Genomic DNA, 22,274 nt, shown 5'->3' on the forward strand with positions numbered 1-22,274 from the left:
AGCCGAGGCAGGCGGCCAGCCCCCTAGGGCCGAGGCAGCCGCGCGCCAAACAAGCGCCAAGCGCATTCCCCGGCCAATCCGGCCACGCCGCGCCGCGCCGTCGGCCTTTCGCCTGCCAAACACATAGTAGTTGTCAGACTGGAAACATCTGAATTTCACGCATCCCCTTGACGGTCGTTGTTCCGCTCGCACCCCTGCCTGACGCCAGAGGCAGTCATTCGGTGGCCGGGGGTGGCGGCGCCGGCGGGGTGGCGGGGTGATGGTGGCGGCGGCGGCGGACCCCCGCCCGCCCCCCGCCCGCCCCCCGCCCGCCCCCGGCCCGCCCCCGCGCACGGCAAGAGGACCGCAGACAGACGTACACACGGCAATTCATGGGACAGCGGCCGGGTCCCGGGTCGCAACCTCGCCGAACCTCGCAACCCTGCCAGAGACGAGGGCGGCCGCTTCACTTCAAAGCCGGCGTTCAATAGACGATGTCAAGAGACGCGGGGGAAACACAACGAAAATAAAATGACGCTGGCATGGCAAAACACATCCAGCCATTCTGGCGGGCCCTTTTTGTGAAAGGGGAAAAGGAGGCATCGCTGAACGCGGTCAACACGAAGCCCGGCCAACATGAGCACGTCAAGCGGCGATACGGGAATGTTTCGGAGCGCACACGGGCTGCGGCTCGACGAACCCTCCATCTTCTCGCACTTCTTGTCCACGGCGCGGGGGATGCGGCGGGCGGCGACCCGCGGGCAGGCCGGACGGCGCGCTTGCTTCTTTGCATAATTCGGAAGGGGAAGCCAAGCGGCGCTAAAGGCGCGCCGGGCGAGGCCTTTCGACAAGCATTACTTTCTGTCATCCACTGCTGTGAATCCACAAGGGTTGCAGCGGGAAACAGAGGGTTGCCGGACCCGGCCCCGCGCGCGGGAGGGAGGGAGAGGGGGACGCGCGCCAAGACCGAAGGTGCCATGACACCCCGTCCCGTCCCGTCCCGTCCCGTCAGTCACCGCGGCCGCCGACAACCACCACGTCTAGCAGCACAGCGCTCTGGACTACTGGGCGGGCGACTTCTGCACAACATCAGCTGTTGCACGCCGTTCAATGGGCCATTCAGGCTTCAGGCGGCACGGCGGGCCGGCTCACTTGATTACATCAGCGCGGCTCGGGTCGGCGATGGGGCACTTAGCACGTCCAGCCGGACAAGGCGTGGCGGGGCGGGGCGTGCGCAAGCAGTGACGGCTTCATTTATTACCCGGCGACGCAACGTGCGAATAAGTGTGGCAAATGGGAGGCATCTGCACGGCTTGGGGACGGGGCGCGGCGCGTCTTTCATCGGTCCATCTCGCTGCCGCCTTGCCGCCCCTCGCGCCTTTCGCAAATAAACTAGCGCTGCCGTTTTATCCTTTTTAATTTCCGGAGAGAATGCAGCTCGAGTTCCACTCCACTCTTCGGCGTGCGGCGTGTATGGGCTGGGCCGGCCGGGACGGGCTCGGCGCCGCGGTAAGGGGCGGGCCGGCCTGGGCCCCCACACGCCGTGCCGCACCGCACCGGCGTCGACCTCTGACCTCCACGCGGGCCTTTCTTTTGACAGTGGAGCCACGGCGCGGCCGGAGGACTCAACGGGACCAGCGGAGTGCAGGCCGCTGCAGTGCAGGGCCTTGCCGCGGTGCCGGCAGACTTCGCGCCTCGCGAGGCACTGCTTGATCCGCTCCGCACCGCCGGGCAGGGCCGAGCACCGCGAAGGGCGGATCCGGGCGGGGCGGCTGACGTTACACCAGCGGTTCTCAACCTTTCTCGGCTCGCGACCCCAAATTTGAGGCCAAAAATTTCCGCGACCCCCAGGAAAAATTTCGCGACCCCACGGGACCCCTCCTTTAACATGCCACAGCGTCTGATCCGAGGCGGGCATTTTGCTCCCTCAACGGGCAGTTGGTCTTTGGACCTTCCTTTAGCATGCCTCTGTTACGGAGTGCGATTATCAGTCTTAGTTTGGGAGCAGTATTGTCTCAAAGTTGGCCGAAACGCTCAGAAATGTCTGAAAAATCGTGTTTTGGGCCGATTTTAAGCAGCCACTGCGTCTGATCCGAGGCGGGCATTTTGCTCCCTCAACGGGCAGTTGGTCTTTGGACCTTCCTTTAGCATGCCTCTGTTACGGAGTGCAATTATCAGTCTTAGTTTGAGAGCAGTATTGTCTCAAAGTTGGCCGAAACGCTCAGAAATGTCTATGAAAAATCGTGTTTTGGGCCGATTTTAAGCAGCCACTGCGTCTGATCCGAGGCGGGCATTTTGCTCCCTGAACGGGCAATTGGTCTTTGGACCTTCCTTTAGCATGCCTTTGTTACGGAGTGCGATTATCAGTCTTAGTTTGGGAGCAGTATTGTCTCAAAGTTGACCAAAATAGTCACAACGATTTTTCAAAGACACTTGCGACCGTTTTGATCGACTTTGAGACAATACTGCTCCCAAACTAAGACTGACAATCGCACTCCGTAACAAAGGCATGCTAAAGGAAGGTCCAAAGACCAATTGCCCGTTGAGGGAGCAAAATGCCCGCCTCGGATCAGACGCAGTGGCTGCTTAAAATCGGCCCAAAACACGATTTTTCATAGACATTTCTGAGCGTTTCGGCCAACTTTGAGACAATACTGCTCCCAAACTAAGACTGATAATTGCACTCCGTAACAGAGGCATGCTAAAGGAAGGTCCAAAGACCGATTGCCCGTTGAGGGAGCAAAATGCCCGCCTCGGATCAGACGCAGTGGCTGCTTAAAATCGGCCCAAAACACGATTTTTCAGACATTTCTGAGCGTTTCGGCCAACTTTGAGACAATACTGCTCCCAAACTAAGACTGATAATTGCACTCCGTAACAAAGGCATGCTAAAGGAAGGTCCAAAGACCGATTGCCCGTTGAGGGAGCAAAATGCCCGCCTCGGATCAGACGCAGTGTCTGCTTAAAATCGGCCTAAAACACGACCCCAGCATCGCCGCGACCCCTTAAAAAAATTTCGCGACCCCGCTTGGGGTCGCGACCCTAAGGTTGAGAACCACTGCGTTACACCCTGTCGGCGGGGATGACAGGCAGTGTGATGGCAGCGATAGCCCTCCCAGACGCCACCAGACTCACACTCACGACGTCGACGCCGAGCCCCCCTCCCTACACACACATACACACATCAACGCTCCACGCGGTCTCGCACTGACCGCGCCAGCCGCGCCCGGCTCGTAAAAAAGGCGAGTTTTCGTGTAAATAGGCAATCCGGCGGTTATACACACTCGACGGGCACGCCGGGCGGGCCGAGCCCGGTCAAGATATACCGCGGCAACAACAACAAGGGCGATGTCGTCATCACTTGGGGACCCTCGGTCCACGGCGGGCTTGACGGCGGGGGCCTCGCGGACCGGCCGGCCGGCCGCCGTGTCTCGTCGGTCATGTCCGGCCCGGCGGGCCCGCGCTGCCTGCGCTGCCTGCGCGGGTGTGAGTAATTTACTTTACTGTCCGCGGCATCAGAATAACCTCCCGCTGGCCGTCCGAGGGTCCCCGGGTTTCCGTGCGTTCCCCCGTGGGTTCCCCCGCGGGGTCCCGGCGGCTCCCACTTAGGCCCGGACCGGCCACTCCTTACTCGGAGGAGCGCGCCGCTGCCGAAACGGGGAAGAAAATGAAAAATCCTCGGCGCTGCCACCGGCCGCCAGTCCGCCTTCGCCGTGAATATCAAAACGCACCGCGCAGGGCGGCGCAGGGCGAGGGCGACGCGGACGTTGTAATAACTTTTATCACCGCCACGCGCCGCGGGCCGCGGCCGCCACGATGGATGACGCCGCCAGCCGCCGCCGCCGTGTTCTAGGAGGTCGTCACCGTCGCCGTCACCACCACCACGCCCGTGGCCGTGACGCCGTGACGTCATTGTGAGCATTCCAGGCCCACCCTAGACCAGCCGGCCGGCCGACCGGGCCTCTTTTCCACACGACGCCGCGAAGCACCGCGAAGCACCGCGAAGCGCGCAGCGTAGCGACGCCAAGGCCCGGGGGCAGACGCGGATTCGAACAAAAGCCCGCCTGACGGCCTAGCCTGGCCCAGCCACGCTCGCGGCCTCCGAGGCCCTCGCCGTCGCCGCCATGCCGCCATTCAAACAACATTAGCCGAGCAGCTCGCCGGGCAGGAGCAGGGCGAGCAGGGCGCGCAGGGCGAGCAGGGCGCCGGAGGAAATTGGCGTCTTGGCGGCGGAGCCCGGCGGAGCCGGCCACGTTTGCCCTTCAGGCTTCGGGCTTTACTGCGCCGCTTGAAGCTTGCAGCGCGTGTAACGTGTAGCGCTTATTGTAGCTCGTAGCGCTCGGGCCACGCACACCCGCCTCGCGAGCCTCGTGCAGTGTGGTACCCCGCCGGGTTCAGTGTTTACGCGGCGCAGACATGTCACGTCGCACGGCCGAATGACATAGCTCCTCGACAGCGGCACCAAAGGTCAGCGGTTCAACTCCCGCTGATTGCCACAAAATTTCCAAACGGCGAAAAATAAGGCTGACGTTGAAATTCAAGCCCTACGGAAAACGGCTCGGCGCTGCCGCGGTGGGAAATGTGAAGTAACCGGGATTCGAACCGGGCCTGCGCGCTGTTCGGGGCAGGAGGGCCGGAGAAGAGGCCATTCTGGACCGCGGCCGCCGCGCCTTCTGGAAACTTGTGCGAGGGGCTTCGGCAGGCACGGCAGGCCTCATGCGTGACATTTACGCCGCGGGCCAGCAGGGCTTAGACCGGCTTAGACGCTCTGTCTCTCTCGCACTCCGACGCGGCGCCCCGGGGGTGCGAGAGAGACAGAGTGGATCGCAGTTGCGCGTTGATGGACAAGATGGACGGGGCCACTCCCACTCACTCACCTCAAGAGCTGCATGGCGCGCTTGGCTGCGGGACCTGGATCACCTGGATGCGAATGCGCCTCTCCGGGTCACATCAGCCTCGTGGCGGCGGCGTGGACGCCATCCTGGAACGAGCAAGCACACCGTCAAGGCGCGAAAACTCAAGGCAGACAACAGTCTGACTGTTGGACGCTGCACGGAGCTGTAGTACAAGGGGCGGGTCTCAGTTCCCAGTCCCAGTTTAGCCGCTCCGTACGGACTCAATCTGCCCTGGACAGGGCCGGGCCCTGGGCCGGGGCCTCGCAGTGCAGGAGGCAGGGAATACACAGAGGGAGCCTCTGGGTTTCAAGAAACAAAGTTGTCTGCGTCCGACACCCTTTAGGCCTTTCGGTGTGGGCCGCTCGGCCTCGTTATACGACTTCCAGGGAATGTCGTTAGCGGGTCGCTGAAGCGCGGCGGCGCGGCCCAGTCTGGCTGCGAACGCCGCGAACACACACACGCTCACGGCGAGCGGGGAAAGGAAAGGCAGACTACGAGCTCCTGTGTTCCTTTTCGGACCAGATTCTCTCTGCTCGCTCTGCAGTAATTCGAGTCGGGCTCAACGACCAGGAAACTGTGTCGGGGAAGGTGCTGAGTACGGCGCTCTCCGAACGCGGAAAAGAAAAGGTCGCCAGCCACAACTACTGCCGAAAAACTAATTCATAAAACGGCCGCGGCTGGGCTTTCGGAAAACGAATCTGCAAATTTGTGCGACGATTGCGGCAACCATGCCGAGACGACGGTCGGCGCGCTGCGGCTGTCTAGGCCAAGTCTAGGCGTGCCGTGGAGGGTTGCTGGCGAAGCTGGCGACGGAGAGCGCTTCCGCCGGGCTTCCGGGAGGGTGGCGGCTGCGGCGGCGCTTGGCGACTTGAACGACGGGGCGTCGTGTCCGGCAAGCGCAGCAAGCGCAGGCGAGACAGTGTCAAGTGCCAGCCACCAGGTCACACCCACACAATCTAAATCCACAGGCAAAAATAGTCGCTTTCAGCGACGGTCATGTGCCCGAGTAATGTTCCCTGTGATGCCGTTAGAAATCTCTGCAGTGTTTTGGTCTTCCTAAAATACAGCCCCGCCCCGCCGGGGCGTCCGGTGTGAGGGGCGCCGGTGGTGGCCGGCCTGGCCGGTAGGGCGTCGAGGCGTCGGTAATGTGCACTTGCCCGCCACCCTGGCCCGCCTGGCCTGCCTGGCCCGCCTGGCCCGCCCCAACGCGAGGGGCGTGGGGCCACGCACTGTGATATCATCTCCGTGGATCCGCGGTGCGCGCTGCGCTGCGGCGGCGCCCCGCGATAAGCCCCATGCAGGCCCCCGCGGCCCGCGGCCCTCGGTGCGCTGGGTCGGGTGCGTTGTCGCTGCGGCCCGGCACGCGCGCGCCCGGAGGCGGGCCGGAAAGGCGAGGGGAGGGCGGGCGGGGCGCGGGGCGAAAGGCCCGAGTAACTCCTGAGAAACACGCTAATTCCACATCCCGCGGTTATTGCTGTCATTTTCGGGGGGGCGCCCAAACTCCCGCCCCGTTCTTGTCCCTGAGGGTGTAGTAGTCGCAGTGCGGAATGGCTGGAATGGCGCGGCGGCGAGACTTCCCCGCACACGCATTTAAAAGTTGTTGGAATTCCATCATGACACTTGTTTCGTGGAAATTATTTGTTTGTTTTGCTAGTTTGTAACCGACCAAGCTCGGGAGGGAGCGGGGGTGAACTTTGACCTCAGCGTGTTGCAAACTGCGACCGTCGTATTTATTGTAGTGGAGGCTCGTTCAATTTAATTAACACCGATTAACCGGTGAAGAAAAAGGCAACTGCGGACTCTCAAAATGAGAGTCACGAGACCTAACCGGTCAGTGCCGGGGATGACCGCAACACCGTGATTGGACTGAGGTTGTGTCAACGGACTTGCCCACAGAGACGCTGCATCGGTGTCATTTCTATGCGCCTGCCCGAACTTGCGTCCTCGTGCCGGTACCGGCCTGCCGGTCTCGGACGAAGCGGAGCGAAGCGGGGCTCACGTACCTCGTTGCTGACGCGCTGACGCGCGCACCACACAGGCAAGGCAAGGCAGGCAGGGCGGTGTCGTCCAGGGTCCAGGCGTGGAGGGGCGACCCCGTGTGCACTCACTGTTCCACTCCTTCGCTCACACACGCACGCACACACGCACGCCCACGCGTGGCTGTCCGGGAGCGCGAGATGCACCGTCACGCTAATCACACGCCGCTGTCACCGTCACCGCGCACTGCCGATTGTCCGGAGTGGAGTGTCCAGCACGAGGGCCTTGTTGGCTTGTCGGCGAGATGCCGGTGCCGGCGCGAGGAGGTAGGAGGGCGCGAAGCCGAAGCCGCGACCAAGCAACCGGCCGGCGTCGGGAGCAGCGCACGACTGCGAGAGACAAGAGAAGGGGGGGCCCCTCGCGAGGCGCGGGGCGAAGCGGGGCGAGGCGGGGCGAGGCGGGGCGAGGCGGGGCGAGGCGGGGCGAGGCGGGGCGGCGGGCGGGTGGGGGCGGTGCCGGGATGGGAGAGGTGAGGTGGTTCGTGGCGGGGCCGGCCGTCCGGTCCGAGCAAACCGTGTGTGTTCGCGGGTGTGCTTATTGTTGAACGTGTGAAACGAAATGCTCGGACTAACTCACGGTCGCTTGGCATCATCGGTTTCAAAAAGTGGCCATGCAGGTGGCCTTCCCCACATCTACCCCATGTATAACAAAAAACAAAATTGTTCCGATTTTCGTAGCAATTGCTGGGTGTAGTTATTCTTGCAGCTTGTCTGCCAGGTTATCTAACAGAGGGAGGAGGGTACAGTAATGAATGGTTCATAAATAGGACATGATATTTATTTTTCAGATACAAGGAATAAAACGTTCATGTGACATTCCTTAAAACAAAACTACAGGTGTTGAAACATGACTTTCAGAACTTATCTCAGCAAATAATTTATGGAAAGAGGGAATAAGAAGATAATTATCAGATTTCACTCCACATAGAGTTGACCAAGAGAGAGATAATTTACTTGAGTATATGCTATACATAATCAAATGGTAAGCATTGTTCAGATTGGAACAAATAAAAACATACTATTACTCTGAAATGATTTAAGACAGAGCTAGTATAAGGTATTATTTGTAAACATACTTTACAGAACATGGTAGCATAATGAGACCAGAATAGGTAAATAAAAACTAATTACCCTACATACCGAAGCATGAAGATAAGAAGCTCACAAAAACATTGTTTCAACTCTTTGTCATTAAAATCACAGTCAATTATATCAAATACTAGCTAACTCACAGCATCACAATAAGCAATAACATATTTTTAAAAAATATTCATCATTCCACGAACATTAGAAAATATAAAAACAGCAATTAAAATTCATGTAACACAGGCATGAAAATGAGAAAGCGTATTGCACTTAAAATGTAATTGCTAAAACTGCCTTTAAAAATGAATCAAGATTAGTAGACAGCGGTAAAATCATGTGCTGCTTTCATTCATCCATTCTAAATTCAAGCACAACTTACTTGTATTCCTTTGTTTTCACTTCAAAAAATGTGAGAATTAACTTTACAATAATTAAGTACGTTCCTGCAGAGAAAGAAAATACTGGACTGTTTCTTTTGTGCTCTATATAAGAATATTTGATCAGAACAGTGTTTTGTTCTACATTAAGTTCCACTCAGACAAAACTGGAGGCATACTCTCAATTTTTAATCCCTTACATCAGATATTATAAATAGTATGTATGACTGAGATTCTGATTGGGGATACGTTTATCAAATGTTCATTCACAGGCCACAATAATAAATTAAAATAAACACACAGTAACAGATTTAGACATATCACAAAGGTGCCTTACCCAACAAGCTCACAAAACTCTTTGGCCTAGCACAGTCTGAAAACAACAAAGTCTCTTAAGCTTCCCCAGTACCCATTCCTAACACAAGCAGTTAAAAACTATCTGATCCATCAAAGGGAATGTTGCTTGATGGGGGTGGTAGAAAGGTGTAGAGTAATGGCGCATCTTGGAAGTGCTGAGAATCACCAATATTTCGGATTACTCTTCCTTGAACTAAGTGATTACAGTATACCACACCTTCTTCACGATTCTTGACAACATCAGCGCTGAGGAGCCAGTCTATTAATTCCGAAGCTTTGAAACATTGGTGGTACTTTCGAAATAGCCATCTAAAAATTAAAAACAGAAATTAGTTCAAAAATCTAGACGAGCGTAAAATTCTGCTCTTTAAAGAGAGACAGGGACCAGATCCAAGCAGTATACCTTTTATCTTTTGAAATAGCAGCACGACAAACTTCCAGATGGTGAGTAATGAATTGGTCACAAACATGTCTAGTTTCAAACTCTAATTTGTCCCAAGCTGGCAACTGAATTTCTTGCACATCAGTAGCCCACATTCCTCGGAAAAAATTAATGACAGGTGAGATCATTGCTTTAGAATGAAGGCCAAACACAGCCAGCAGAAGGAGGCCTTGACCTTGGTTTAAAGCAACGTCTAGGAAAGCTAACTCAACATAAATGCCAGTTAAGTTGTCCAATCTGACCAATCTCCAAGTACACACAGCCATGCCCTGTGAACAAAACGAAAGAGTTTCAACAATCTGATTCTTTACTTGTTCTGCTAACTTAACAAATCAGCATTTTACTTGCTCCTTACAAGAAACATTGAACACGAAAGTATCATGAGCACTACTTGATGCCTTTGTATTTGTCTATCCTCTTGCTCTTCAGACAGTTGGTTATGATAATCTTGGACCAGTTTAAGGCAATCTGCTCGGCGCGCGGTACTGCACTCGAATCTTGAGGGACACATATCACCTGGGCAAGGTGGCAACCTGTAGGACAAGAAAGACTGAATGAAGCAATAATTCTGAAGGAACATGTTAGGAGATCAAGAGGGCAATGATGGCATTCTCACCTGGCAGTGTTGGGGCCAACATTTTGCAGTATACGACCGTGTTCTGTACTAATATCTTCAATGTCAACAACTTGATTGCTGCTATTGATACTATTGTCATTTCCTTAAAAAGACAAGATAAAATTAGAATTTCTAGAAATACACCAAACACAAAGCATACCAAATTTGATGGGCTACCTGGTGAAAAGCGTTCAGAACTGGTCACATTGTTCTGATTATTTTCATTATCATTCACATCTTGAACAAGAAGGAGATAACGAGCAAACCGCCGTTCATAGCGTTGATGTAGAGCCAAGCTGAAAACAGTGGCTGAAGACATATTGCTTCATTAGAGGTTTTTCTCAACACATACTTTGGACTTTATTTTATTGGTGACTTACTTATGAAAGAGGGAAATAATACAGCAAGATTGACTGCTGAGTGGAGGTCACCATATAAATTAAAGAAATCTGGAGTTTCCATGGAAGATTTATCCAGTGGGTCTCCAACTAGCAGCAGTATCAACACAATCAAAGCTGGGACACTGTAAGAAAGATAGCATTTTTTTTTTAAATTTTTAAAAAATTTAATCAATAAAAAAAAAGTTTGTCAACCAAGAATGGTTGCAACAAAAAATATTTTGAAAATAGGCAACATGAAAAATAATGTAAACCTTAGATGAACTTACCCCCATGCTAACAAGATGAAAACTAGTTGCAAGCGCATGACAAGACAAAGACTACGAGATTGTAAGAGCAGAAGCCCAATGGCGAGGAAACCTGCCCACAATCTTGAACTGAGATCTCCAATAGTGTAGACTGCAAATTGAAGCCTCAAATGCCACATTTCAGAACCCAAAGACTGGCTAAGAATTACACCAACACTTGCTATGAGCTGCAAACAGAAAGTAGATGAATGGTAAATGTTTCCTTATATTAATTTAAAATTCGAGGCAAAAGATGACAAAGGCAATAACCTGCGAAATTATGAGGCAAACAGTCATCCGATGTGGGATCCGCTTTATTTTGGAGCAGAAAATAAACGTTGCTACCAGCCATACCTGAGGGAATTTTACAAAAAAACCGTAAAAACACAGGAGAAAAAAAAAATAAGAGAGACTAGTAATAGTATTTAGGGAAACAACTTACACTTGCAATAGCACTTGCAATACCTATGTCAAAAGCAAACAAATTTAGCTGCTTGACAAAGTCTGGTGGCAACATAGATGATAAGGATATCATTTTAGCCGAAACAAACATCAAAGGAGCTGATACAAAGGTGCACACAACCATAGCACTGGCAATCTGTAGGGGTGAACAAAAAAATATTCAAACTTTCAAAGAAAATAGTCAATTGATATGACTAAACATGTCCAAAACTTACTAACCAATTCCATTTCCACCCCATATTGGGTTGCAAATACAAAAACTCCAGGTGCAGCAGGGAATGTGCCATACAGAAACCCATAAGTACTGAGGTCTTCTGTATCACTGGTATTCACTCCAGCATGAATGACAGAAACCACCTCCCGAGTGATGAGTGGAAGAGCCAATCTGGAGAACAAGGAAAAAGAATTATTAAATAACTGGACATTAGTCAAATAAATTGGGAGCAGCAGGACTTACAATTTGACAGCAATTAGCAAGCCCGGAGTTATCAATGCAGCCCCTTGCAACTTCTGCACTGTTCCAACCATTCTCAGACCAAGAAGGAAGAGTGCAGTAGCGGTGAATGCAGAACCAAACACCTAATTAATTTTAAAAGAAGGTATTAGGAAAATAATCTTGATCCTACAGGTTTAAAAACAGATTAAAACAGGAGCTCCATCAGTAGATGATACTATAGACATACCTCTAAAATTCTAGACAAAAAGGTGGGAAGTTCGTGATGGAATACTAAGTTGCCTACAATACCAAGGGCTGTCATGAACACAACTGGGTTAAGGACTATTCCTTTTATGACCTGCCATATCATTTTCAATTTCTCTTGATAGCCACCGGTTCCTGGAGCCCTCATTTCAGGGGCGTCAGTGGAGTCAGAGTTTGTTAAAGGGGATTCAGAACGCCCCAACTCCAATAAAATAAATGCTAATGGGTTTAAAATGACTAGAGATATGGGAGCCATTAGGTACAAGTAGCTTGGGTACGCTGGGTGTGTATCCTTGTAGAGAGCGACCACTGCAGAGAGAGAATGAAAGAGAAATGTTCAGGAATCTCAAAATAAAATCACACTTAGAAGAAAAATAAAAGGATAAACAAACTTACAAATGGGATAACCAATAGCAAAATCATTGCTCTGTGTACAGAAGATGGCAAACAATCCAGCTTTCGATAAATTTACTGGTCTACTCACCTGAAAAATTATGTGAGAAAGTGAGACACTTGAGTAAGTAGTGAGATACAAATAACTAGAGAACCAAAAATACAGAGATGCAAAGAACACTTCACAAACGACATACCAGAAGGGTGATAGCTGCCACTCCAAAAAACACCACTGCTTTTGCAATCAGTACTGCCAAAAGGAATGTCCAATTTACTGATGAGAGATCCAACTTGGCAATAGACACAAAAATGAGACATGGCAAGGAAAAATTTGCCACAAATGTGTTTAAGCCTTTAGTTTCTGATTGTGGTAATATTCCTAGTCTCCCGGCAACATAGCTGAAATATGGAAAAATATATTCATTCTATTTAACACTTATTTAATTTTTTAATTCACTATTTATCTGCAGGTAAGGAATTGAAAAATGCATGCTTTTGATAGTCAGACTCCCAAAATGGGCCATGAATTTTTCTCACTGATCTGACAGTCCACACACAAAAACTTACCCACAAAGGATGACTGCAAAGCACTCCACCAAGGCAGGGTAAAGGTTGTCAACTGCAATGTCTCCCATATCTGTAGGCGCCATTTCAGGCATAACATCTTGCATGCTGTAACCCTGCAAAGCAAATGAAAACCTAATTCAATGTTTTTAAAGAACGACCACGGCAATCCTATGCCCCCTTTATACACAACCCACAGGTGCATTGAGAGGCAGAGGTCAACTTGAAGCTCATTGTGGGGCCCTGGCCCTGGCCCTCTCCTCCTCGCCTGTGCCTCTGAGGTCCTGCCTGCTCTGCTCTGCTCTGTCTGCGGCTCTGTGGCTGGAGGCGGGGCAGGACCCGCCAGCGGTGCGGTGGCGCTGGCGGCACCCCGCAATGGAACCATTGGAACCCGAGGAATTTCATCACTTAGACCAGGGAATGCAAGGGGTGTGAGGTGGAGGGGGAGAGGCGTCAAGTGCAAAACGGACTGTCGAAATTCAATTCGAAACCAGCAGTCCGACGGAAATTTGGTGCCAAAATTCAAAGAGAGCAAATTCAAGACCGAGTCAAGAATGAGCGGGAGATAGCAGGAGCGCGCTTGCAGAACCTTTCTGAGTCACGAACTCATGAACCAGCAGGAAACGGGGACGAGACAGGTCAGAAGGATAGTAAGGGGGGGACGGGGGAAGGGGGAAGGGGGGGACTATGACTCAACTGCCTGACAGAGTGCGGGCGAGGGGAAAATGGGGGACAATGGTAGGGGCGGTACACGACGGGAGGGGGGCAGCGGGGGGCGGCAGGAGAGGAGGGGATGCGAGGGGGATGAGGGCGAGGAGGGTCCCGCAGGTCTCGCACGAACCGCACGGCGCGAGGGAAGGAGAGGAGGGGAGGGGGGGGGACAAATTATAGCAGGTAAAGCCAAGACTGTAGTGGAGGGGGAACAGAGTGTGTAAAGAGAGGAGAGAAGCTGCTTGCTTGGTCCATTTGGAGGGAATGATGAAGACTGAACACTTGCAGATAAAGAGAAAGCCTAGGGCCCCACATCCCCACCAGAACACAGATCAAGAACTAGTAGTGACATGGAAGACCAGTTGTGCACACCCACCAGCAATCAACAAGTAAGTACAATGGCAATACGTTTAAAAAAAAAATAGAATAATAACAGCTGCTTGAATGCAGCCAGTGTGCTCCCAGCCAGAATCGTATGGCAAGGAACGGATAACTTTTGGGACACCATCGGCCACATTCTGAGATTCCTTAAACCCGTATTAATGTGATGCAATAGATGCTTCTTGTAATTTGATAGAACAAGAACTAAGTTAACTTAACAGAGCGATAATTTAAAAGCTCAATGGAGCAAAAATGGAAAAGTGCGGAAGAAGTGGGCAAACCACAGCCAGCAAAGCTATGCCTTTAAAATTCAAGAAAAATAACAATTCTTTAAATTACTATTGAGTTTTGATGACAAAATAAGCATTTTTACCTTAAAATAAAATCACAACATGTCCCAGGTTGTAAAAACAATTAAGTAAAGAGTAGCACATTTATCCTTTCAATACAACTCAATGTACTTTGGAATCAAATACTAATAGAGCGACCAAAACCAGATAGACTACATCCGTCGTATATCTTCATAAAAAGAGGACAAGAAAACGTCCCTAGGAATTATAGATAATGACGAGAGGCACAGCACGGTAGTCAAGAACGAACAGAAGATAAGGTTAGTCGCTCTAGCAATAACATCCCTTTGGACAGATCAGGCCGTTGACATGCTCTGAGCATTTCTTGTAAGTGTAGTTTACCTTAAACTCAACAGCAGGAAAAATAAAAACAAACTTGAGTTTCTGATTATGAATCAACTTGACATGAATTCCACGAACCGAGGCCGAGGTTGTCTGCTGCGTCTCGTCTCGCCCGCCTCGCCTGGCTGCTCTGGCTCTGGCTGTCACAGCTGTTTCACGCTGGACGCAGGGGGGAGGGGCGAGGGGCACGAGGGCCGAGGGCGCTTGCGCTTTCGGTTCGGAATTCGTTATGACCGCCGGTACGTAGTTCCAGAATGTGGCTTTTGGACAGCACCCTTTCGCAAGTGTCTGCTCTCCGCAACTGTCGTCTGCTTCTGCTTTATCTGAGCCGAGGCTGAGGGATGGCACCTTATCGTGGCGCGGCTGTTTGCCGAGGCATGTCACCCAAGTTGCCAAAGTCTGTCCCGAGGAATGGGTTGACACGGTGCTGCTGCGGTCCACGGAATCGACTTTCGCAGAATCTTTGATCGCCTCTGACGAGCCCCAACATTTTCCACACACCGTATCCCCTCACGTCGGAGCAGAACAGACTTTATTTTTAACTATCGGACTGCTGACAACAAATATTTTAGATTTCCTTTGTCAACGTGGGATCTAGATGCAAGGTTTTGCTTGGTTAAGTGGTAAGCTGTGCCATCGATTCCATTACATAACACTGCAAATTTGCCATAGGACAAGGGGCAAGGGACACTCTCATACTCTCATACTCATGCTCATGGTCATGGTCTATCTAATTAAACAATGTAACCTCAGCTCGTGACATGATACTGTGTGTTTATTTGCCTAGCAAGGATTTATTCTGAACTGCTTTTCTCTTGATCTCTGCCTCATCCTAAAGCTATCACTTGAAGAAGTGTTGCCAGTAGTTCCATGAGCAGTAACATTGTGGGGAAATGAGTGGTGAAGAGAGTATGTTATTTTATTTTAGTAATCTAGATTGTTTCCTGTTTTTGTAATATTTACTGTCATGCAGAGATCAATCATAACAGAGTAATTTTGCCCAGTGTCGGTGGGTTGTTTTCTTCTTCACAAATCTAAATTTTACCAGAATAACACTTTGGAGGCTTTGTATAGTTACTTACGTATTTGACAAACAATAATTTATACCCCTTTGGAAAACAATGAATTTTAAAATGCTTTTAGTTTATGATTGGTTCTTAGTTCTGCATAGTTCGACATTTGGTATCTTAGTACAAAGAGTTCAAGCCTTGTGTTTTTTCAAAATACAATAAACACAATGCATGAAAGTAGAATCATTAGTGCTAAGGTATCAAGAGGTCATCCACAGTAAATATTTATCTGTGACTGGGGACTTTACAGTATCTGTAGACAGAGAGGTGACCTTTCAGGAAGCTTCCACCATGGATACGAGCGCTTGGAGCGTTCTCTCTCTCATCAGCAGATTGAAATCGGTTCGGAGGATGGAGAATTCATCCACTGCTTCGGATACCAACATGACAGCCTTCGATCTTGGATCTACTGGATAACATCCCTTCTTTTCATCGGAACTCCAACCTTACTTTTGTCGTGGTATCCACAGTTTGCTGGAATACGCTACAAACAATGCAGCCTTGATTCTGCAACTCTTGTCCTCGTACGAGTAAGTATGCATGTGCATCTTCTCAAAATCTTAAAAATGTCTATATTTGGCTCTGGACTTGATATTAGATTATTGAGTCTTTGGTCAGCTATCATTTATTATTCTTTATGTAAAAGACTGCAAGGTATGCTTAACTTTATTTTTCAGGACAGCCATGGAGTTTGCTCATTGCATGAGGTGCAGTTAATGTCGCATCTGCGGCCTAGCTCAGCAATTGCAGAAAATGCTCGAATCTTCACACATCGGCTTTTGCAGTTTGTGTGGACGAATGGCAAAGGTTTCCAAAGGTTAAGAGGACTCTCAAATGCACAGATGACACTTGCTTCTGTTTTGGATTCTGCTGAGGGACTTACCAAACAAGAACAGGACAATCTGTATGTTAACAATTCTCTTGTAACAAGTAAAATTTGTACCTGTGGACATTGTTTACTAAAATTTCTACCAAATCCTCATTTTACAGCCGAGAACTATATGGACCAAACCATATGGAAGTGGAAGTGAAGTCCTATTGGAGTTTATTCATCAGTGAAGTTTTCAACCCTTTTTATCTGTTCCAAGCATTCAGTATTATGCTTTGGTCAGCAGATGAATACTATTACTACGCAGCCTGTGTTCTCTTTCTCACTGCCGTGTCAGTTACTGCATCCCTTGTTCAAACCAAGAGGGTATGTAAAATTTTTAACTGGTTAAGTTTTATGTATCAGCATTATTCACAAGATTCACAATTTGGTATGAATATTAATCATCTCATTCATTCTTTAGCAAAGCCTGGCTTTAAGAAACCTTGTTGAAGCATCAAACTGTAGCCGCATTAAAGTGTGCCGCAGAGATGGAGGTAAAAGTGTGGTAATAAGGAATTAATTTTGAATGGCTCCGTATGTACATTTTTTCTTACCATAATATTTTTTTTGCAGAGTGCGAGGATGTAGATACATCATGCTTGGTTCCGGGGGATGTCATTCTGGTTCCTTCTGATGGCTGTTTTATGCCCTGTGATGCAATTCTCTTGGCTGGAACATGTATTGTCAATGAAAGCATGTTAACAGGTTAATTTTCATTCTTCCTTTTATACCAAATGCCTTAGAAACTTCATGTGGATTGTCATTCTAATTTTCCATTATTGTCCGATTAAGGGGAAAGTGCTCCAGTAACAAAGTCACCACCACCTCACAGTGATGAAACTTATGATCCAAATATTCACCGCCGTCATACACTGTTCTGTGGGACTCACGTTATTCAAACAAGGTACTACGGTAACCACCAGGTTTGTATTTGCATAAGAAAACATCTTTTGAACCTGTTCAAGTATCATTGAATTAAAATTGTGTTCAGGGGTTGGATGTTTTAATTACTGACCTAATGCTTGGCTTCTTAGGTTTCAGCTTTGGTGATTCGCACTGGCTTTTCCACATCTAAAGGAGAACTACTACGTTCGGTCATGTTCCCTAAGCCAATGGGCTTTCGATTTTATGAGGATTCTTTGAAATTTGTGCTTTTCCTCTTTGTTTTGGCTGCGTTTGGTATGTCATACTGCGTGTATTTGTATGTGCAGCGAGAGGTATGTTTACTAGAATAAATTGCTCTAAGTAACTTGTGTGACATACCCTTTCTTGTTAGGATAATTTACTTAAATTTAATTTTTGGTAACAATTTCAGGCTAGTGGTAGTACTATTGCTCTTCGAACTCTAGATATCATTACAATAGTAGTTCCTCCTGCTTTACCAGCTGCCATGACTGCAGGCACTGTGTTCTCCCAAGCTCGTTTAAAGAAGAAGGGCATATTTTGCATATCTCCTCCACGTATCAATGTATGTGGCAAAATAAAAATGATATGCTTTGACAAGGTAAGCAAACACTTGATTACTGAATTATAACGTATTGTTGTGTTTCATGAAATGAAATTTATAAGGCGTCTGTTTCAGACGGGGACATTGACAGAAGATGGGCTCCATTTTTGGGGTGTGCTTCCCATTAAAAATCAACAATTCTCAACACAACCTGTTTGGAATCCTTCCACTGAGCTGGCAACCAAATCACATCTTCTTGTTGCCATGGCATGTTGCCACTCTCTCACAAGAATCCATAATGAATTATGTGGAGATCCTTTAGATCTGAGCATGTTTGAAGCCACTCATTGGGTTTGTAATAATGTTTCTTTTTTTGGAATACAAAATTTATTGAGCTTTTAAGTCTATTCAGACATACTGTTTGTGTAACTTATACGAGTATGAATAATATCATCTACAGGAGCTGGAAGAACCAGGAGCAGATGATACTACTCGTTATGATATGTTGGCTCCAACTGTTGTCCGACCCCAACCATCTTCTCAATCATCTCCATTAAAAGAGGTCTCTGCTGCTCACTTCAATTAATTGATTCTTTTCCTGCAAAACTATAACTCAACTTCCAAATGACAAAAATCTTACTTCTGCTTTAGGTGGTACCTGATGATGATGCTATCTGGAATGCTGAAGAGGAATTTGATGTAAGAGTGCATTAAATGTTTGTTTTCCCTCGTGCTCTTTTTTTTCACCTGTAATTTTTGAAATAATTGACTTTTTCTGCAGATACCATACGAAGTAGGAATCATGCGACAGTTTCCTTTTAGCTCTACAATGCAGTGCATGTCAGTCATTGTGAGAACCTTAGGAGTTAGAAATATGGCCCTGTACACAAAGGGTGCCCCTGAAAAAATTCTCAACATTTGCATTCCTGAAACTGGTAAGATTACTTTATTTGGTGGTAGAACTTTTTCTTTCACCTCTTTTATTTCAAATGCATTTGTTTTTCAAGTTCCAGATAATTTTTCTCAGGTTTTGTCTGAGTTTACATCATCTGGATATCGAGTAATTGCACTGGCATACAAACCATTAGAATCCAAGCTCACATGGCCTAAAGCTCAACGTATCAAAAGAGAGCAGGTTAGATGCTTGATTCTTGTCATCTTCATGAAGTATTATTTGTGTTTTTAAATAATAAATTGAATGTTTATTACTTTAATGATTTAGGTTGAGAAGGATATGCATTTGCTAGGACTACTCATCATGCAGAATGCTTTGAAGCCTGAGACTTCACCAGTAATGCATCAGTTGCAAGCTGCCAAAATACGAAGTGTAATGGTGACAGGTATGTTTGCATTTTCATTCTGATTGATTTGGGAAATTTTTTGAGAGAAATATTTCTCATTTGTCTTTCAATTTCCAGGTGACAATTTGATGACTGCAGTGAGTGTAGCCCGTGATTGCGGTATGATTAACCGCACCGAGTCTGTACTCATCCTTTCTGCTGTTGCCCCAGATCCGGGAAGGAATGGGCAGGTCTCTTTGCAATGTCTGCATGGTGACCCTCCTCCAATTGTAAGTGTCAAGATTTAACAAAGTTGTTAAAAATGTGTGCAGAAACGTGTTTTGAGGTGGCCATCTAACTCCCTCATGCGTTTCTAGGAGGTGCTGTGGTCGAGTGGTGGTGCGGCCACTTTCCATTTGGCATTGGATGGGCGCACTTGGGGTGTTCTCCGATCGCATTTCCCAGAATTGTTACCAACGGTCATTACTCAGGGTACAGTATTTGCTCGCATGGCCCCGGATCAGAAGACCCAACTTGTTGAGCAGCTGATGGCCATGGATTATGTCGTAGCTATGTGTGGAGATGGAGCCAATGACTGTGGGGTAAGAACTTTAAAAAAATTAAATTGTTTGCTTAGAAAGATGGTCCAACAATGCAACATGTTTGAGACAATTTTCCTGTTAATTATCAGTAATTCTGAATGCCCCATTTGCAGGCATTGAAAGCTGCTCATATTGGTGTATCACTATCAGAAGCTGAAGCCTCTGTGGCTGCTCCATTCACATCGAGAGAAGTTAATATAACCTGTGTTCTACGCCTCATTAGAGAGGGCCGCTGTGCCCTCACCACAAGCTTTGAAACTTTCAAGTACATGGCAATGTACTCTTTAATACAGTTTATAACTGTGCTGATTCTGTACTCTGTAAGATTTTCTTTTTTCCCTTTTTTTTCTGCTTGAATGTGCTTTAGCTTACAGTTGTTTTTGGCTTTTACACAGGAGGGCGCAGCTCTAAGTAATTTGGAATTTTTGTTCGTGGATCTTGGCATTACAACGACTCTTGCTGTCACTCTTGGGCGTACGGGCCCAGCACCTGGCCTTACTCACCGGAGACCTGTTGGTAGTTTAGTGTCTCTTACTAATCTGGTACCCCTTGGTCTGCAAGTGATGCTTTGCTTCTGTGTGCAATGGAGTGCTTTGAAACTTCTACAAATCCAGCCCTGGTTAGTTACACATTAAAAATGTTTTATGTTTTTTGAGAGTCTATCCTCAGCTGTCACTTTTCAGTACATTGTTTGCTTATTTTACAGGTATGAGCATGTTGTAATTACGCCAGATGATGATGATGAAGGAGTTGTAGTTTGTTGGGAAAACACAGCAGTTTACTGTGTGAGCTGCTTTCAGTATCTGGCATTAGCTGGTGTGTACTCCAAAGGAGCTCCTTTCAGGCAACCGTTTTATACCAATCGTAGGTTTTCAATCAATCTTGCTTGGCTTCTATTTTCTCCAGTTGTTCATAAATACAAAATTTTAGTGGCCCATTTATTGCAAAATTTCTGTTCCAGCTGCCTTAGTGGGAATGCTAGCTTTGCTAACGGTTGTTTCCACGTTAATGCTTGTGTATCCCATTGGCTCAATTGCTGAATACATGGAATTTATACCATTGGATCTGAGTGGAACACATACAGGAAATATGATGAATTGGTTCCGAGTGTGGCTTCTAGCTCTCCCAATCCTTCATCTTGCTGGTGCTGCTGCTGTTGAGGTATAGGATTCTTCATTCTTTCTATTGTTATTTCATTTGTGTTAAGAAAACGTGAATATTATCTTAATTACAATTGCATTGTTTGTATTTTACAGAATTTTGTTGCGGAAACTCGGTGGCTTAAAGTAGTACTGCACTGGATTTCAAGAAAGAAGAGCAAGAAAAATAGGTACAAGAAGGTGGATCATATCACATCTCTTGCTACATACTGGCCCTCATCACATGGTACCCCATACAAATCTCATGTCGATATTCCACTTCCCCCCAAAGAAACATTTTTGTAAAGATGATTTTATGTCAATTACTGTAATTGAAAAAGTTGTGGACTTGGACATGCAGAAGATTTACATGATTGTGAGGAAATGCTTTCCTCTCTTAGACAGTTTTATTTAGATTAGGTGTCCTTCTTGTGCGAAGACCAAAAATGAGCTTATTCAGAATTCATTTATCAGGTGAGATATTGTAATAATATTAATTATTTAAGACATCTCTTTCTTTTCTTTTTTTTTCGTTTTTGTTCCTTTCTCTTTGATATTAAGTGTGTGGAAACCTACCTAGATTGACCCTTAATCAGAGTATATTCATTAAGCAATAATATTTTTGTATGAGATAGTCTTATGAGCAAGCTGCCAAAAATTACTTCTTATTTGTATGTTAGTAAACACACTTGTTAGGAAGATTTTGTGAAGAAGATAAATGTCAAAGTTGTGTAGAAATTTTGTACTCCATGTTGTCACATACCAAGACACATATTTTGTGGTTTCTCCCCCTATGTGATTTGGATCCAACAATGTTTGTATTATTTACAAACACTCCCTGTGATATTAGTGAGCAATTATGCAAGTATTCTTTAGTATTTTCTTTCCAACATAATTGTTTGCATACGTGTTTTGAAAGTAGTAATCAGTGCCACTGACCATGACTTGAAATCAACAATACTCTCACATATCCAATAAACTGTAATGAGACTGGTTCGACAATAAAACTCAGGCTCACTGTTTTCTAAAAATCTGAATGAGCATAAGGCTTCAATGGTTTTTATATCTATGATGTCAATTGAAACCTTTTCATTGTTTTCTGGAGAGTGTAGTTGTTTTGTTGTTTTGTTTTTTCACCAAATAATAAATGTGATCAATATCTGCATTTTTCTAAAAGGTCAATTTAATGGCTGTTTCCTGTTATTAGTGTAAGGCTGAGAATTTTTAAAAAAATGTCTTTTATAATTGGAATAAGATACTGTACAATTGCATACAAACCAAATTTAGTTGAATTTAGACTCATGTACCATAATATTTTGGCCATGATTCAATTTTTGAGGACTCTCTTTGACATGAGGTATCGAAAATATATATTCTGTACTTAATTTTACATGGTGTCTTACTTTGTGAAGTTCCTCTGCCAACATTTTGTCTCAAACCACTCACACACACGCTCATGAAAAATCGGCGGCCTCCGTCCCGGTCCTCG

At 47.4% G+C, this 22,274-nt stretch overlaps 3 protein-coding genes across 11 annotated transcripts in view; 1 reads left to right on the forward strand and 2 right to left on the reverse strand.

Moving 5' to 3' along the window:
• LOC117644149 (collagen alpha-1(XVIII) chain) overlaps positions 1-7,230 on the reverse strand; it is a 73,831-nt gene extending 66,601 nt beyond the window's left edge. The window contains exons 1-2 of the mRNA XM_034383414.1: positions 6,878-7,230; positions 4,857-4,960 (exon numbers count right to left, since the gene is read on the reverse strand). Coding sequence (XP_034239305.1) covers positions 4,857-4,870 — 14 coding nt within the window. The 5' untranslated portion in view covers positions 4,871-4,960; positions 6,878-7,230. The remainder of the gene's footprint in view (positions 1-4,856; positions 4,961-6,877) is intronic.
• A 440-nt stretch (positions 7,231-7,670) lies between these two features.
• LOC117654194 (integral membrane protein GPR155) lies at positions 7,671-14,593 on the reverse strand. 3 transcript variants are annotated; one of them, XM_034400442.1, is made up of 16 exons: positions 14,377-14,507; positions 12,596-12,708; positions 12,226-12,427; positions 12,032-12,119; positions 11,619-11,944; positions 11,393-11,514; positions 11,155-11,320; positions 10,916-11,071; positions 10,744-10,827; positions 10,456-10,661; positions 10,169-10,311; positions 9,966-10,097; positions 9,789-9,891; positions 9,528-9,705; positions 9,134-9,441; positions 7,671-9,039 (listed from the first exon to the last, which is right to left on the reverse strand). In XM_034400442.1, exons 2-16 carry the CDS (start codon positions 12,697-12,699, stop codon positions 8,802-8,804), a joined length of 2,556 nt encoding a protein of 851 aa, XP_034256333.1. In that variant the 5' UTR covers positions 12,700-12,708; positions 14,377-14,507; the 3' UTR covers positions 7,671-8,801. The 3 variants fall into 3 exon arrangements, with proteins under 3 accessions (XP_034256333.1, XP_034256325.1, XP_034256343.1); XM_034400434.1 differs by having other exon boundaries at positions 8,802-9,039; positions 14,455-14,593; XM_034400452.1 differs by lacking the exon at positions 14,377-14,507 and adding an exon at positions 12,790-13,117 and having other exon boundaries at positions 8,802-9,039.
• LOC117654158 (probable cation-transporting ATPase 13A3) lies at positions 13,553-22,175 on the forward strand. 7 transcript variants are annotated; one of them, XM_034400375.1, is made up of 22 exons: positions 13,553-13,692; positions 15,697-15,976; positions 16,124-16,350; positions 16,437-16,641; positions 16,739-16,811; positions 16,891-17,022; positions 17,110-17,240; positions 17,352-17,534; positions 17,633-17,821; positions 17,900-18,115; positions 18,225-18,326; positions 18,416-18,463; positions 18,546-18,699; positions 18,772-18,899; positions 18,987-19,104; positions 19,183-19,334; positions 19,422-19,646; positions 19,760-19,966; positions 20,042-20,265; positions 20,353-20,510; positions 20,608-20,807; positions 20,903-22,175. In XM_034400375.1, the coding sequence occupies exons 1-22, from the start codon at positions 13,568-13,570 to the stop codon at positions 21,089-21,091; spliced, it is 3,666 nt and encodes a 1,221-aa protein (XP_034256266.1). In that variant the 5' UTR covers positions 13,553-13,567; the 3' UTR covers positions 21,092-22,175. The 7 variants fall into 7 exon arrangements, with proteins under 7 accessions (XP_034256266.1, XP_034256296.1, XP_034256288.1 ...); XM_034400405.1 differs by having other exon boundaries at positions 13,569-13,692; positions 15,776-15,976; XM_034400397.1 differs by lacking the exon at positions 13,553-13,692 and adding an exon at positions 14,498-14,615 and having other exon boundaries at positions 15,726-15,976.
• Positions 22,176-22,274: the final 99 nt, after the last annotated feature.

This window comes from Thrips palmi, unplaced genomic scaffold (genome assembly GCF_012932325.1).
Source record: "Thrips palmi isolate BJ-2018 unplaced genomic scaffold, TpBJ-2018v1 HiC_scaffold_1, whole genome shotgun sequence".
In the NCBI taxonomy this organism is placed as follows: domain Eukaryota; kingdom Metazoa; phylum Arthropoda; class Insecta; order Thysanoptera; family Thripidae; genus Thrips; species Thrips palmi.